The sequence below is a fragment of the Cygnus olor genome, chromosome 4, assembly GCF_009769625.2.
Source record: "Cygnus olor isolate bCygOlo1 chromosome 4, bCygOlo1.pri.v2, whole genome shotgun sequence".
NCBI lineage: Eukaryota > Metazoa > Chordata > Aves > Anseriformes > Anatidae > Cygnus > Cygnus olor.
Window position 1 is genome coordinate 29,133,592 of NC_049172.1, and position 14,940 is coordinate 29,148,531.

The 14,940-nt window shown below is 33.3% G+C and overlaps 1 protein-coding gene across 8 annotated transcripts in view; it reads left to right on the top strand.

Annotated features, from left to right (window-relative positions):
- FSTL5 (follistatin like 5) overlaps positions 1-14,940 on the top strand; it is a 415,275-nt gene that overhangs the window by 289,032 nt on the left and 111,303 nt on the right. For all 8 annotated transcript variants that reach the window (XM_040555979.1, XM_040555981.1, XM_040555984.1 and 5 more), the window contains one exon: positions 6,484-6,604. In XM_040555979.1, the coding sequence (XP_040411913.1) occupies positions 6,484-6,604 (121 nt within the window). The remainder of the gene's footprint in view (positions 1-6,483; positions 6,605-14,940) is intronic.

Here is a 14,940-nt window from a genome sequence, read left to right on the forward strand (position 1 = left end):
CATCAATGCTACAAATGTATTGATGTATTTTGGGTCAGAAATCATAAAGTTTTTGTCTTTGCATGTTGATGCAAGGGAAACAAATTCTATTCTTCAGGAAAAGCAAAATTGTTACTTTTTATTAAAAAGAAAGCAACTTCAAATATTGAAAAAGTAAAAAAAAAATAATAACATAAAATATATCTAACAAATTAAGAATTGGCAGGCCATCACTTATTTTCTTTCATTTGAACAATTTTGCCATCTGGGTAGATTTTTTTTTCTGTGGCTATGTAGTCTAAATCCAAACTGTAGTTCACAAATAATTATTACCTCATTACACAGTGTAAAGGTCAAACAAGGTAGTCTGCAATGAAGATAGAGAAGCTATGGGGTAATGCAGCTCCAGGCAGGTTAAGTAAACAGTTTTGCTCGTGTAAATTCTCCTCTAACCTGACTGATTTCACTTCTGAGCCTAACTCATTCCATCTTCTAGTCTCCAAATACTTCACTGGCAAGGTTTGGTTTTATAAGGGCTTACTGATGAAGTTAACCTTATAGCCCATACTGGTTTAACAGAATCAGATAGAGCATCCATCTGTCCTTCCAAAAAGGTGGGCTAAAAATTGGGCAGAATTTTTATCTTCACTACTTCTAGTCATAAATGCAGCATATCTACAAGATTTCTAGTAAATTGAGGTTCCATGAAGGATTTTTTGATTTAGTGTTTTTTTTTTTCCAAGCCCTGTGAAAGAATATAAATCTAAAATAAAGTAAGGTAATTGATTCTTCGTAGGAGAATCATGGTTACCTATGAATATTCAGTTGTTAAGCAACTCATTTATATTCTCTCAACTCATGCAAAAAAAATTGGGTTGTAATACAGAGTTAGAAATTGAACTTCAATGTTTCTGTTACTGTAGACTGCCTGATCGCTATATATTGTTGTTGCCTATGCAGAAAAGAAAAAACACCAGAAATGATATGAGGTGACATAGGAACAAAATATGTTTTTCTAGTGGTGAATGCAATTATTCCCGTATGGTGGAGTTGTCATTTTAGAACAGTAAACCTTTTCTGCATACCACCGATGAAAGATATTAGCATCCTTACTTACAAACTAATATCTGTAATTTCAAATTCTTATTTACCAGGTTAACATACTGTGAATGAAAGATGTTACTTTTTTCAATAAAAATTTATCCTTACTTCTGCATTTTACCTTGATGTTTTCTCAGTGGCATTTAATTCCAGTTATTGAGATCAAACCAAATAATAATAATAATAAACAACCAAATGAAACACTTAGGAAACTACAAAGTTCACCACTGTTTCATGGAATGATAAGTGGAGGTTATGGGATCTACTGTGAGATAAAATATGCTGTTTTCATGTATTAGTCTTTTATGCTTCAAGAACAGGTGGTATCAAAAAGATTTCTCATAAAGCATGATGAACCTTTGAATAGTGTCACATATCCGTCTGTGTTTGTAGGTAAATACACAAGGCTGGTGTTTGTGTATGTAGCATCTTTACAAAAAGCATCAATTCAAGAGTTTTAATGTTAAATGTTGTTTAAAAAAACAAAACACACTTGAATAGGAAATGAAATACTGTTGTATTTATGGTTATGTGTGGATAGGTGTACTCTATCTGTAAACATCTAGACTATGTCATAACTCAGTAGAACACACAGTCTGAGTAGAGCTGTATGTATAAACAACTTGTTTACAATATACCAGCTTAAAAATGTAATCTGAAGGAATTATAGATTCAATTGGTTTATTTAGTACAGCATTAATTGCTATTAAATATAATGTTAAGATAACATTTTAATTACTTTCTTCTGGTTGTTAAGCCTTTAATTTCCTTCTTTTCTCAGATTTGCTTCAATAAGTGTCAGTTATTATATTTGCTAACAAACTGGTGATTTGTTGATTGAGATCAGATTTTTTTATTTGACCTGGCCTGAATTATGGCTCCATCTTTTCATTCAAAGATTAAAATTCCTAAACTGTGCTCCATGTGTTGTGTTTGTGAGATCTGAGGGGGAAAAATAATAACCATTTGTTTTGTAAAAACAATTGGTCTCACAATTAGCCATAAGCAGAGCAGCAATTTTGCTTTGTTTTGCTTTACCTTTTACGTGTTCATAGTATGGAAATAAATACTTCACTATCTTTATGGAAATGCAAAGTAAAATGTTTTAGCATAAATGCTTGTGAGCATTCTCTGGTAGGAATTTTTATCTCAGAAGTCTGAAATAAAATAATCCCTTGTATGGCACAACTTGTATGGCACGATCATAAAATTGTGCAGAACATCTTAATCAGGCTTCAACCTTCATAGTAAGAATTTGTTTCTAGTATGACTCATTTTTTATTTTTTTTTTCTGGTTTCTATCCTCCCTCCATAACTAATCATTTTACTGTCTAATTTAACCAATTTGTAGACGGACAAGGTTTAAAGAATTGGCTCAAGAATCACTTCACTCAAATTTTACTCTTCCTTCTTCTAAAGATGAAGGTTAATTTAAAACTCGAGGAACACTGTTATGTCATCTAATCTAACTTGTTTATCATAGACATGAAATTTCATTCAATTGATCCTACACTTTTAATTGAGAATATTTAATAACTTGATTTTTTCTGAAGGAAAAAATGTGCACAGAGAAGTGTGAAACCTTGATTTGAAAACATCAAGGAGAATTTACAGGTCCCATGATTTAAGGTTAATTGTGTGAGAGTCTTTTTTTCATCTGCTTTACCCAAAAAGTATCTATAGAATTGACACTAGTCAACCGTTAGTGTCCCTTTAAAAACAAAACAATACCATAAAGATTGATTTTTCTCAGCTCCCTTGATGACTTCATCAAGCTTTGAGTTACTTTTTTGGATTGTTTCTAACTTGAAGAGTTCCATTCTAGCTTCTTTACAGTAAATTTAATATGTTTAAGAGCAAACTGACTGTTGTGTTTTAGCACCGGTCCCACAACTGGAACACACAAAAGCAAAAATTGCCTTTCTACCTCCAGTTACCTTGCTACATTTCCAAAGATCATACTGCTGGCTTAGGCTACAGAATGATCCTGGAATTTATGAGACAGCCTTATCCACAGCAAATCCTACTTCTTCTTCAGATAAAAGGCTTTCCAGGGTACATTTATCCTCATTAAGTCTATGTCTAGGTTCTTGTTTTTAGAAGAATGACCTTACATTTCACTCTATGAAATCATAGATCCTTTCCCTGAAAACATCTAACCATGTGATCCATTTCATTCCATATGCTGCACTGTCCTTCTCTTCATTATTATTCTCCTCACCAGTATATACCATCTGTCTTTATTTATTTATTTTTAAATTATCAAAAAGAATTGGGATGAATTTTTGGACCTTCAAAATCCCACTGGATTCTTTCAGCATAAATGATTCCTTAGTGACACCTATTTTTTCAGGTTTTGCAATTACTGGCATTTTTATTTATTCAATATGTGCATTATTGGTATTGCACAATATTATTATTTTTTCTTGTAATGATATAGGGTGTGAAATTAAAAATACATTCAAGAAGCTATTATGTTTAGCAAGGTACCTTCGTAAATTAAACCCCTAACATAAGTAAAACAAAATGAAAATGGATTTTTCTGAAAGGCTGTATTTCTTAGAAGGTGGTGTTAAAAAACTATGTTGGGACAGCATTTAGAAATATAAAAAATATTCAGTCTTCATTTGTGAATTCTACTGTTTATTTCTTGAACTACTACTGATAATTTTTCTTGCCCTGTTTGATTTTTTTTGTGCTGTCATTTTATGTCCCACCTTATGGAATCTTACTGATAAGTGAACATTTATTAAAAGGTAATGTCAATAAGAAAAAGACGGTGAGTTAGGGACTCCTGAGAGCAGGCAGTTTGGTTCCACTGATTTTAAAACACTTGGTGCTAACCTGAGTTTCTGTTTGCAAATACCTTGGTAAGTAGTCAGCTTTACTCTACTAGTGTCTCATATAGGTTGCAATTTCAAATGACAGTCAATCTTATCAAACTGCAGGTTTTGACTGAAATGAGTAATTCCAATTTCTCTTTTCAAAATCCAAATCCCCACATGTTAATGCCTGTTCTGTAATGTATCTCTTGCAATAGAAGGAAAAAAAAAAAACAACCAACCAATCAAAACTCGTCAAGATGAATTTTGGTTTTAATCAGAGAGTTAGCTGATCTGATCCACAGATCACCTGTGGAGTCTGGGAATGGCTGGATCTGGCACAGGAAAATGCATATAAGGCAAGAATTAGAACTACGCTTTTAGCAGCAAATGACAGTTAAATAAGACCAATCATGATATGAAATCACTTCTTCACCTTCTAAAATCTGTCCTTATGGATATATTGAAGGGGATCTATATATTGATCAAAACTGAGTGAAATTTCCAAAAAAATCACCAAAGTGTATTGCTAATGTAAAGATAGCTGTATATAAATCTGTAATCAAAATGATGGTCTTGCTAGAGATGTGACTTAAATGCCAGAAAAACCATAGCTATCTATAGTATAATTCTTGGAAATATCTCAAATTCTGGCTAATCTTTTAAGGAATTATTGTTATTAATAATTATTTTATACTGTTACAGATAGAAAAAAAATAGAAAATAGAATTAAAAATAGAATCAAAAAAATTAAAAATAGAATCAAAATAGAATTGAACAATTATTAAATGAAAAGCATCACGATACAGTTTTTAGCTCAAAGGATAGAAGCTAATATTCAACTAAACCACAGTACTGTTAAAGGTAAGTGTTGGTGGGCTGCAACAATAGGTTTTATTATCCCACCTTAGGTGTAAGGTTTAATCCCAACTGAAGCTAATGGGAATACATGTTTTTAACAACTTCAGACTAGCTTTTATAGGAGGAAAAAAAAAGTAAAGATACAGTGCTTCTCACCAGAAATGTTCTGTTTTCATGAACCAGCTGTGATTTTAAGCACATTCTGTGGCTTGAAAGTTCAAAGATTTTTCACAGTGAAGTTTTCAACATGCACCGCTGCGTCTTTAGTACTGCTTGTTTAACTACAATGGACTTAGTTATTAATTTTTCCCATTTTTGTCCTTTATGTACCAGCTGTAAGATCTACACAATTTCATTTCTTTTTTAATTCAGTTTGATGTAAACCTAATAAACAGGCGGTTAAAGGATGAGAAGTAGCTAGCACCGATGTTCAGGTAGCATAGTATGCATCTTTCATTAGTAATAACTAAAGTTTTTTTCGTGGCAATTTTTCTTATCTGTAAGAATGTTTTTCATGCTTTCTAATGTGCTAGCAAGGTTATTGTATTTTATAATGCTTTTAAATTAATGTTTGTGTCCTTTTTTTTTCACTGTAATTCTCCTTTTGTTCTCTTTCGTGTTTAGAAATTTTCTATTTACATGAATAATAACCGAATCTATTCCTTTCTATTCCTGCTGATTCCTTTGCAGAGCAACTGAAACATAAAAACTTCTGTATTGCTTGCTTTTCAGAAGCTATCATATAATAACATTAATATAATGGATTTGCAGTTTTTGGGGGGGAGACATGTAGAGGGCTGGAGGAGTAATTATTTTATAAATGAATGAACCATATTTACTTTCATTTTTCCATGTCTGGTATGAAACTTTATAAACTGTGCAACCATTAGGAGGAGTTGCATTAGGTTTGGTTCTTTCAGTTATGTGAAAATGTTTTTTATACATACACCATGTAAAATTAAAATTCTAAATATTTAAGATAATAAATAAGTCTTCAGAATTCTTTGGATGTAGCCCAGGTAGACATCTACAGCATATACAGACTTTAAATCTAATTGGTGCATCACTTAAAGAACATTTCTCTGGGTAAAGTTCATTTGAGTTAAACTCTAGTAGCTGTTAATTATGATCTGTTTACAAAGTGGATGTGCCCCCATAGAGAAACAGGAGTCTTTTCAGGTCAACTACTTCTATAACAGGTCCTTGAGAAGATAATAGGCTTCTCAAAAGCCTCTAAGAATCTGATACAATTAGTAGGGTAATCAGAGTTTATTTTAGTTAATGTTGAAAATGTCTTAATTGCTTTTTGTGGTTAGGAGTTACTGAGAAGAAAAAGACATTATGCCATGTATACCTGGGAAATTATTCTCTCATGGATATTTGAACGTTCCTTAATCAGCATTCATATACGTCTCAAGTAAAATCATCTTTATCATTCATAGTATCTTTATAGTGCTTCTGTCTAGCCACATTATATATCTTCTCTACGCATTCTAAAAACTTTTGGTTAATCTCAGTGAGTCTGTCCTAAAGGTATTAACTTTTAAAACTGCCATAAATAATTACAAAGTATCTGGACATCCCTGACTTTACATAGTTGCAGTTCATTGCCCCACAGCAACCTTAAAATGATCTATTAAATGATTATTAGAAACAATTAATTATACCAGAGAACTCTAAGAGCTCAAATGTAATTTCATGGTTATAATTTTCTTGTCAGGTAATAAAACGGGATGAGCTTGGCAAGGATCTGTCTGACTGCTCTCTGTTCGATTTGCTGAAATACGATGATTATAATAGTGACAAGCACCTAGGTCTGGAAGAATTCTATAGAGCTTTTCGTAAGTACAAAGATTAGCCTATTCTTCTTTCTTTCTTTTTTTTTTTCCCTCTTTCTTGCTTTATCTTTCTAAAATAGTATTTTTTATTTTTAGATTTTGATACATCAAGATGCTGTACTTAAACAATGGGTATAATTTAGCAGTCATGATACTGTAGAGAACCCCTTAGCGGAAATCAATAAGAGATCCATTAGTGTCCTGATTTCTGAGGTATTTTGGTAATGGAGAATTCATAGATAATCTTTCTCAATGCCAACATGCATTGAAAAGTCTGTGTTGTGCACAAGTGAAAACTAGTGCAGTCAGGACATCGCTATAGCACTGAAAAAGGTAGAACGCATCCCTGTACCCTTTCTTTATAACTGCTGATAAAACCATTTCTGATGAACCCACCAACAAATGTACTACTTTAATTAGGTGCTCTCAGTCTTCACAGGACTCCCAAAGAGGTACAGGTTTGTGCTGTAGTTTTGCCAGGTTCTTGTTCTTTGCCACAGGTGACTGAGACAAATGAATACAGTACATATGGACACCTTAACGAAGCCACTGGAGTATGGGTCAATGTGATAGCGTGTACCAGAGAGAATTAAGATGATTTCTAGTCCAACATTCATTTCTCCATATAAGGCTTTTTAACAGATTGTCCATGTATTCATTACATAGTTTGAAAATTAAACCTCAAAAAGTTTCCAGTTCATTGTGTGCCCAATAGCCAAAGGAATGTGGAATACCATTAGTGTCTGTAATTATGGCACAACAAATACTCTTTCAATAAAGGTAAAAAATTAGCTCTAGTTCCACTGCATTTGGTCTTGAGAGAGTTTGAGTTTAATCCTTCCAATCTACATCAAAAGTATTAACAAAAATTACATATTGCTGTGAAAGCATACAAAGTGAAACAAAACTAAAACAAATTAAATGATAGCTATCTGGTCAAGCTGAACCCAAGCACTCCACACAAGCCAAGCCAAACCCAAAGTGACCGTGACAGCTCCAGTCCATAGGTGTGTTTGCTGTTATCTGTTACTAGCAATGGCAAGTCTCTGTTTATCAGAATACAGAGAATTAATATGGGCGGGAACCAGATCCACGTAAGGAAGGATAGGTAAGAAGCACTCACATCACATCTTCCACCATTAAAGTTAAAAATAAAACTTAAGAATTAAACATGTTAATTTTCTTTAATAAAACAACGTAGGAATGTTGAAAAGATTTATTCCAAACAAAAACTGTTGGTTTTTTTTTTCAGAACTTTCTTTTGGTATTTAAATATTTTAACATCATAGTCCAAAATTGTGATTGCAGGTATTATAATTGTGAAGTGATAATTTTGTACGGTATGGGAATGATGATTTTTGACCAGCTCTGACACTTTCAAACATGTAGAAAAAGCGATTCAAACAATCCAAATATGAAGGATTTTTTTAAGTACTTCTCATGACTATATCTTAATTAGAATTGAGCAATAGTATGAGAAGGGGATAATATTTGGAAATATTATGGTTTTATTTTTTAATTAAAGAAGAGTAAAAGAAATCTGTTATCCTAAATCGAAAATGCTTGAACTATTGATTTTTTGACCTCTTACACAGTCCTGTCCCTTGAGCTGATAGTGTATTTCTCTCTAATTTTTAATTCTTCTATCTTCATCTTTTAAATCTACATTTAGATCCTAATCTCAGTGTAATACCTGATACTCCCAGGGGATAATGCCTCTTTAAATATTAGCAGTAGTGTGGTGGGTCTGAAAACTCTTAACTATTATCATCCTCACTAAAGGTTGTCTACCCTGGACAACAAGTTATTGAGATTTGTTTACTCTGAAGGAAAAAAAAAAAAAAGTGTAATGCTGGAGAAATGGATCCAGATCAAAACTGCTGTGCGGAACTTAGTTTGTTGCTTTTTGTTGTTGTTGTTTTCCCCCTTCTTTATTTCTATAACTTTAATGAGTTGCTTGTAAGCACAAAAAGGGAGTGAAAGAAAGGGAAGAGAAGGGAAGGAATTCTAACATCTTGTTTGTTAAGACAGAGTTAAATGAGCATAGAAATACTAGGTCATAAAGAAGGAGGCATGGTATTGGTCACAGCCCCACAGTTTGTGGTAATTTCCCAAGGATGCTTTGGGAGCCAGTCTGTACCCAAAGCAGCTAAAACATAAAACATATCATAGGCATCAGCACATACTCTTAAGATATATATTTTAATGGGGCGAAGATTAAACAGCTCTTATTTTCTAAACGTAAGTGTTAATCGACCCCCCCCTACCAAGTACAGGAGCAGGATACACAAAAGAATTTTTCAGGAAATCCAGAAAGCTGGAAAAGGGTTGAGAGGAGGCACTGGAGATATCAGCTTGAGCTGAGGAGTCATCAGCTTGAGCCTTAAAAGGGGATAGTAATAATCAAGCATACCATGCCTGTTTCTAGCTGTGATTTTAAGTGACATTTAAAAACACTTGGGTAGGATTTTGAACACAGTTGGGTAGAATTAAAAGCTATTGTCACAATGCTGCTGAACAACCTGCTGCCTTGAAGTTGTTTCTTTTTTAAAGGATTAGGCAAAAACATTTTATTTAAATATGAATGCCTATCAGTGGTTTAATTATCAGTACTGTCTCATTAGCACTTGCAGGTAGGATTTTTTTTTTTAATTGTCTCACTTAATTAGAATTTTGACTGTCATCTAAAGACTGTAAACTCAGAATCAAACATGACTGTAAATTGTACTGCTTTATTAAGAGTTCCCCACAGACAACAGAAACTACTTTTTTTTTTTTCCTGTTCTGGTAGAAAATAAGCCACCTTAAGGGCAAAGATTAATCATTGACTGTATATGTAATCATTAACATATTAACATATATGTGTATTTATGCATACATATACACACTTGCATATAATCTGTGAATTACTTTTGATCATCACATTTTATCTAACAAAATGAGTTCAAAATAAACAGGACAACCCGATGCGAAAAACTGTAAGCAGTGGAATAAAAATTCCCTTTTTCCTTTGAAAGGTCAGGTGCTAAGGCAGTAACAACAAAGAAAAAGGCTTGAGAGGGTGTACTGCTTTGGAGGTTTGCGCCAAGTCCCAGTTTGCAAAATGCTGTGAGAATATGAAGACGCTTACTGGCTTGTGTAGTGTTTAACATACTAGCAAGACTGTAATATGGCTTTCGTGGTTTTGGCTGTTTTCACATATATCATGAGTTTGTTTTTGGTGCTATGGCACGTATCTACTAGATATCTGCCTAACAGATGTGATAACAGTTCCACTAGATCAATAGTACCTGTAGAAAGGAGCCTGAAAATTTTTTTCTAAGATAAAATGGAAAGTTTAGACCTAGCTAGGTCTTATAAACATGGGACTGAAGAAATTGTTCTGAACATATGGGTCAGTTCTCCACTGCCCTAGCCACATCATATAAAAGTCTATCCCAACAGTGATCTCGCTCCATCTTAGTGTTTTGATTTGCTTGTTTGTTTTCTTTCCCCAACCAGCCCTAAGCTAAAGGATTTTCTATAAGAGAGTGTGTTTTTAGACAGGGAAGAGTGTATTTAACTTTGTCATAAAGGGTGGCTGAAAGCATAAGATGATAGAGCCAAACAAAAGGTAGAAATATGGAATACAGATTCTTGAAAGCTTTTTCTTCTGTAAATTAAACATCTCAACCAATGCACATCCTTAGTTTTTCAAGGATTTTCTTACTTTATGTAATGTGTTCTATGGTATCAAGATAATACTGTGCTGTAAATACAGTCTCTTTTTGTCTTCTAGTACTCTATACTAAAATAAATCATCTTATATATTTTTCTCCTTTAAAGTACCTTCTAAAATGAAATTTCAAAGCAGGTGCTTTGGGTGGCCCTCATGGTGGCTTGCAAAATCTTCAGGAATACCAGAAGCAAGTAAATAGTAACAAATTATTCTGCTTGATCACTCAGACGATGCAGATATATATGTAGGCACTTCTCTTTGTGTTCACAATAGCAAGAATGATGGTAATTTAGATATTTATGAATAGGACAGATTGAATACAATGAATACAAGTAACAAGTTTATGGTAAATAATAGAACTAAATGCTCTAACAATTCACATCCTGCATAAAATGAAGAAGAAAACAGTTCTTCAGAGTATTTTTCTATTGTTAATGTAGAACTATTTTGATGTTATCTTATGCTTAAAAAAGGGGCCATGAAATTAAATACTGAGGACTTACTTGAGTGTGAACATTACCAATGGATGTAAAAAAAAAAATTAAAAAAATTACCCAAAACAAAATATGACCTAATTTAATTTTTAAGTTATATTAGAGATGCTTTACAGTTTCACAGGAACTGCATGTGCTACCTCATCTTGAAAGTACAGGCTGAGGTACCACAGAACATGATCAACAATTTTCTTATCTGTCGTGCAGGTGTGATTCAGAATGATGTGTACTGCTACTGTACATGCTGTTGCTCTGTATTTTAAAAAGTACCTTAGCAGTGCTGTTCAGGTCACAGATACCAGATTGAGGTTTCAAGCATACCTTATTACTAAGATGTGTGTGAAGCTGTATGTAAACCTATAGTAACAACTGCTATTACAGAAGATAATGAGGGCTGAAAAATGCAGAACTTCTCATTTTAGCTTTTAGGAGAAAATGTGAGACCAGGTGCCTAATACGATTGTCAAATCTGGGACTTTGTTGCATCGTCAATCATGTGGAAGGGCAAGAAGCAAGGAGTCACCACAAAGAAAGGGCTCGTTATGATTAGTTAAGGCTTAGTTATTATCAGATTCTCTCATTCCTGCAAAATGCCTCTAAGACACCACTGCTTTCACTTCTACTTCAATTTGTCAAATGCAGTTATTACAGACAAAGATTCCAAAATCCTTTTTTGAAATGTGTATCTCTTTCCAAAGAAAAATAGACCACAATTTACCCCTCCTCCCCCAAATCTAAATATAAAATCTATGCTGAATTATTCATTGAAATAAATGAGTCTTCCCATTGGCTTCTGTAAATTATCCTCAAGCCCACAAATCCTGATTCAAAAAATGCCTATTGAATTTATACTTCGAATGATTTCAGTAGGAGGTCCCAAATATTGTATGTAATCTGAAACCTGAGACAGAACTTCGCAGCTATGATGAGTCTTCAATAGTAAAGCACATTAACAAACAGTGGAATAAAGAGCTCCTGAGGAAGGAAGAGGTATTATTCTGTCTCCTGCTATCATTAATTCCTGCTCAGCAACAAGTAGTGTGTATCAGATTGTTCCAGAGAGTATTATATTTCAGCACTAACCTCTGAAAATACCAGTTAACATCATACTGAGTAGAAGATATTGGACTTAGTGGCAATATTTTTCTGCTCAACATAATCTATCTTTTAAATTCCTACCTGTTCTATATGTGTTTTCAGTCTAGAGATTGTCAGCTGGAAAAGAATACCACCTCTTGTATTGAGTGGCCAGAATTTAAAGCTGATAATTTCAAACAAGTACATTTTTAAGGCATTAAATACTGTTTCAAGGTTTGAAGTACTGTGAGCCTGAAACTTCCCACATGCCACTAAGTCGTAATCAATTCATTTTGATGTGCGATGTGCTTCCTCAGTAAAACTGTTGCAGGGGGAGGGAGCTTAAAAAAAAAAAAAAGAAAAAAAGCTTGCTCTGAGTGGAACAGACCTTTTTTTTTTTTTGAATTCTTTAGTCAAAGTTTTTATGTAAATGAAGAGCTGTAATTCTGTTTAAAAACACATTTCATCATCCCAAATGATTCTTTTTAAGTGTGTAAGATTCTTATTTCTAATTAATTTATATTTCTAAGTCACTTTCATATGCGCCTACTCTCCTTATATGTGTTAAGATCCAGAGCTTGGTAAGCGTTATTGAGAGGTTTGAGGTGCCTTGAGAATGGGTGCATTGAACCACTGCTGATGGTGGACCTAGCTGTGGGGATCTCTTCAGAGCCCCCGTCTCAAGTGCGTCTTGTGATTTGCCTCAAAGTCATATACTATGGTGCAGTGTTAGTTCTCTCTCTAAGTTTCTTCCAACATATACACAACACACAGCCTGTGTTGCAGATTCTTTTGATGCAGCCTTACCAAAACTGCCATGTTTTACAGGTCCTGTATCTCTATAAACTATAATAATTTTATATGGTTCTGTCAATCCACAGGACTTTATAAGCAAAAACATTTATGATAAAGTTGATATTAGAAATTTATTTATTGCAATGGTCTCTTTTTGCCCATCATGGTTTCTACAATTCTCTTCACAACTGCTGAAGTGTGTGTTGTTTGTTTATTTTTATTTATCATTATATTTTCCCTTAAATGTTGCTATTTGACAATGTAGAAGTCCTCTGGGAAATATTGAGTTGTTGGTACATTTTTGCCCCTTAATTCCGCATCAAAGTAGGAAATGAACAACTGTTTTTTAATGTACCTTCTTTATAGTATATGTTCTAAACATTTGATAACAATTAATAGTATAGTGCAGCTAAAATTTTTTATTCTTTTAAAATTTTGCCTGATTTCTGCCTTTTTCTCAATAAGGAAAGAAATGAAAGATTTTATCAATATACTGCCAGATCAGATACTGTACGTGTTTCTCATGAAGTTTTGATGAAGTGTGGTATTCATCATTTTCTGTAGCCCTACTAGAGTTTCTCCCAGGCCACAGAATGTTTGTACTGACCTAGGTGACTTAAGAAACAGGTAAGATGTATTAAAATGAATTAGTCCCATTGTATTTTGAATAAGCTGTTATTTCATAAACTGAGTTGTGTAGCAACAGAATACTAATATAGTTATTCATGACATCACAATACTAAATAAATAATATGTAATTTTGTAAATTTAGCTGTAAATAGCTGTTTGTGGTGAGTTTCAGTATTGCTGCAGCTATTGTCTTTATGTTGCCAATTCAGAGAGAATATTTTCATCTTTGCAAGGCAGTGTCCCTGTAAGATTAGGATTTGACTGATGTTCCAACATCCACAAACACCTTTAGATATTGTAAGAAACATTACAAGACACATTTAAAATAATACTTTATAATCATAGTCACCTTTATTAATATTTATTAAAGGAAGCATTTTTTCTCCAAAACAGGGGCTGGGAGATGGAGGAGAGAAAATGCTTCCAGGGTTTTACCCACAAAGAGTAATGACTTTGTTAAAGGAGGTGATCACTAGATTATCACTAGCAAGAACATTAAGTATCTACTTCAAGGCAAAATTACACTTCTGGAACTATTATGAATATTAATAGGCTCATAAAACATTATTTAGTAAGAAAGCCTCTTTAGCATTTCTTGTTTTCTTTGCACTCAAGAAATTATCTCCTTATCTGGATTTCATATTTAAAATTTGTCACCAGTTTCAACCTAGAGTAGCTGGCTGTAAATAGTTAATCAATAATCAATATATACTTAAACAAAATTTCAGAAGTATTATCATTTTAAGTCTAAGTACAAGTTACTTTTTCTTTAAAAAGAACTGGAATCATATTTAAGGTATTTAGGAACCAGCATATAGACATCCTTTTTCTCTTAAAAAGTGAGCAAACAAAACAACAACAACAAACCAACAGTACGTGTTAGTTTTCATTTAGGTCATGAGTGTGATTTTGAAAACAAAGTCTCAGGTTTATGCATGAGATAGGTGCTTTATTTTCCATACAGCTGAATGTAAAAATGTTGAATCCACTTACTCAAAGGAGATTACTACTGCATGTTGAGGTAAGCTGTGTTTTAGCTCACTATTAAATTTCAATAATAAAATAGTTGGCTTTTTTATTTTTTTTAAGATTTGTCAGAAACATTGCTAGCTAGAGATCTGAAGTGATCTTGCTGTAACGTTATAAGATTCTAAGGCAATTTCTCAATTGTGCTTATGAAATGGAAAAATTTTAAAGAAAAGGTGGATCTAAGACATAGCCCCAAGACATCAAAAGGGGAGCTTTTTTATCACTAAAATAATTTAAGTATTTCATATGAAGACCGAATGAAAAAGATTGCTTTTTTGTCCAAGAATCAATTTATTTCTTTGGAGGACTTTTTGAGCTGCTTTGTGTTGTTTTATGCTCCATGCAAGGCTGAGTTTGCTGGTTGTTCTTAAGTAGCAAGCACTAGTGTTCACCTTAGAAAATTATTATGAAGTAACTTTATCCTGAAATTTGGTAGGTGTTCTTGCTTTTTACTTCCTGGGCTATTACGGAGTCCAAAGCAACAACTTCCCTGAGAAGAGACTCTTGGGGTTTTTGTTTCATTGTTTGTTTTTTATAACTTATCTACTCTGCTGATGTTCTTTGGTTTATTCACACATATGGGTAACTAAAGAAGT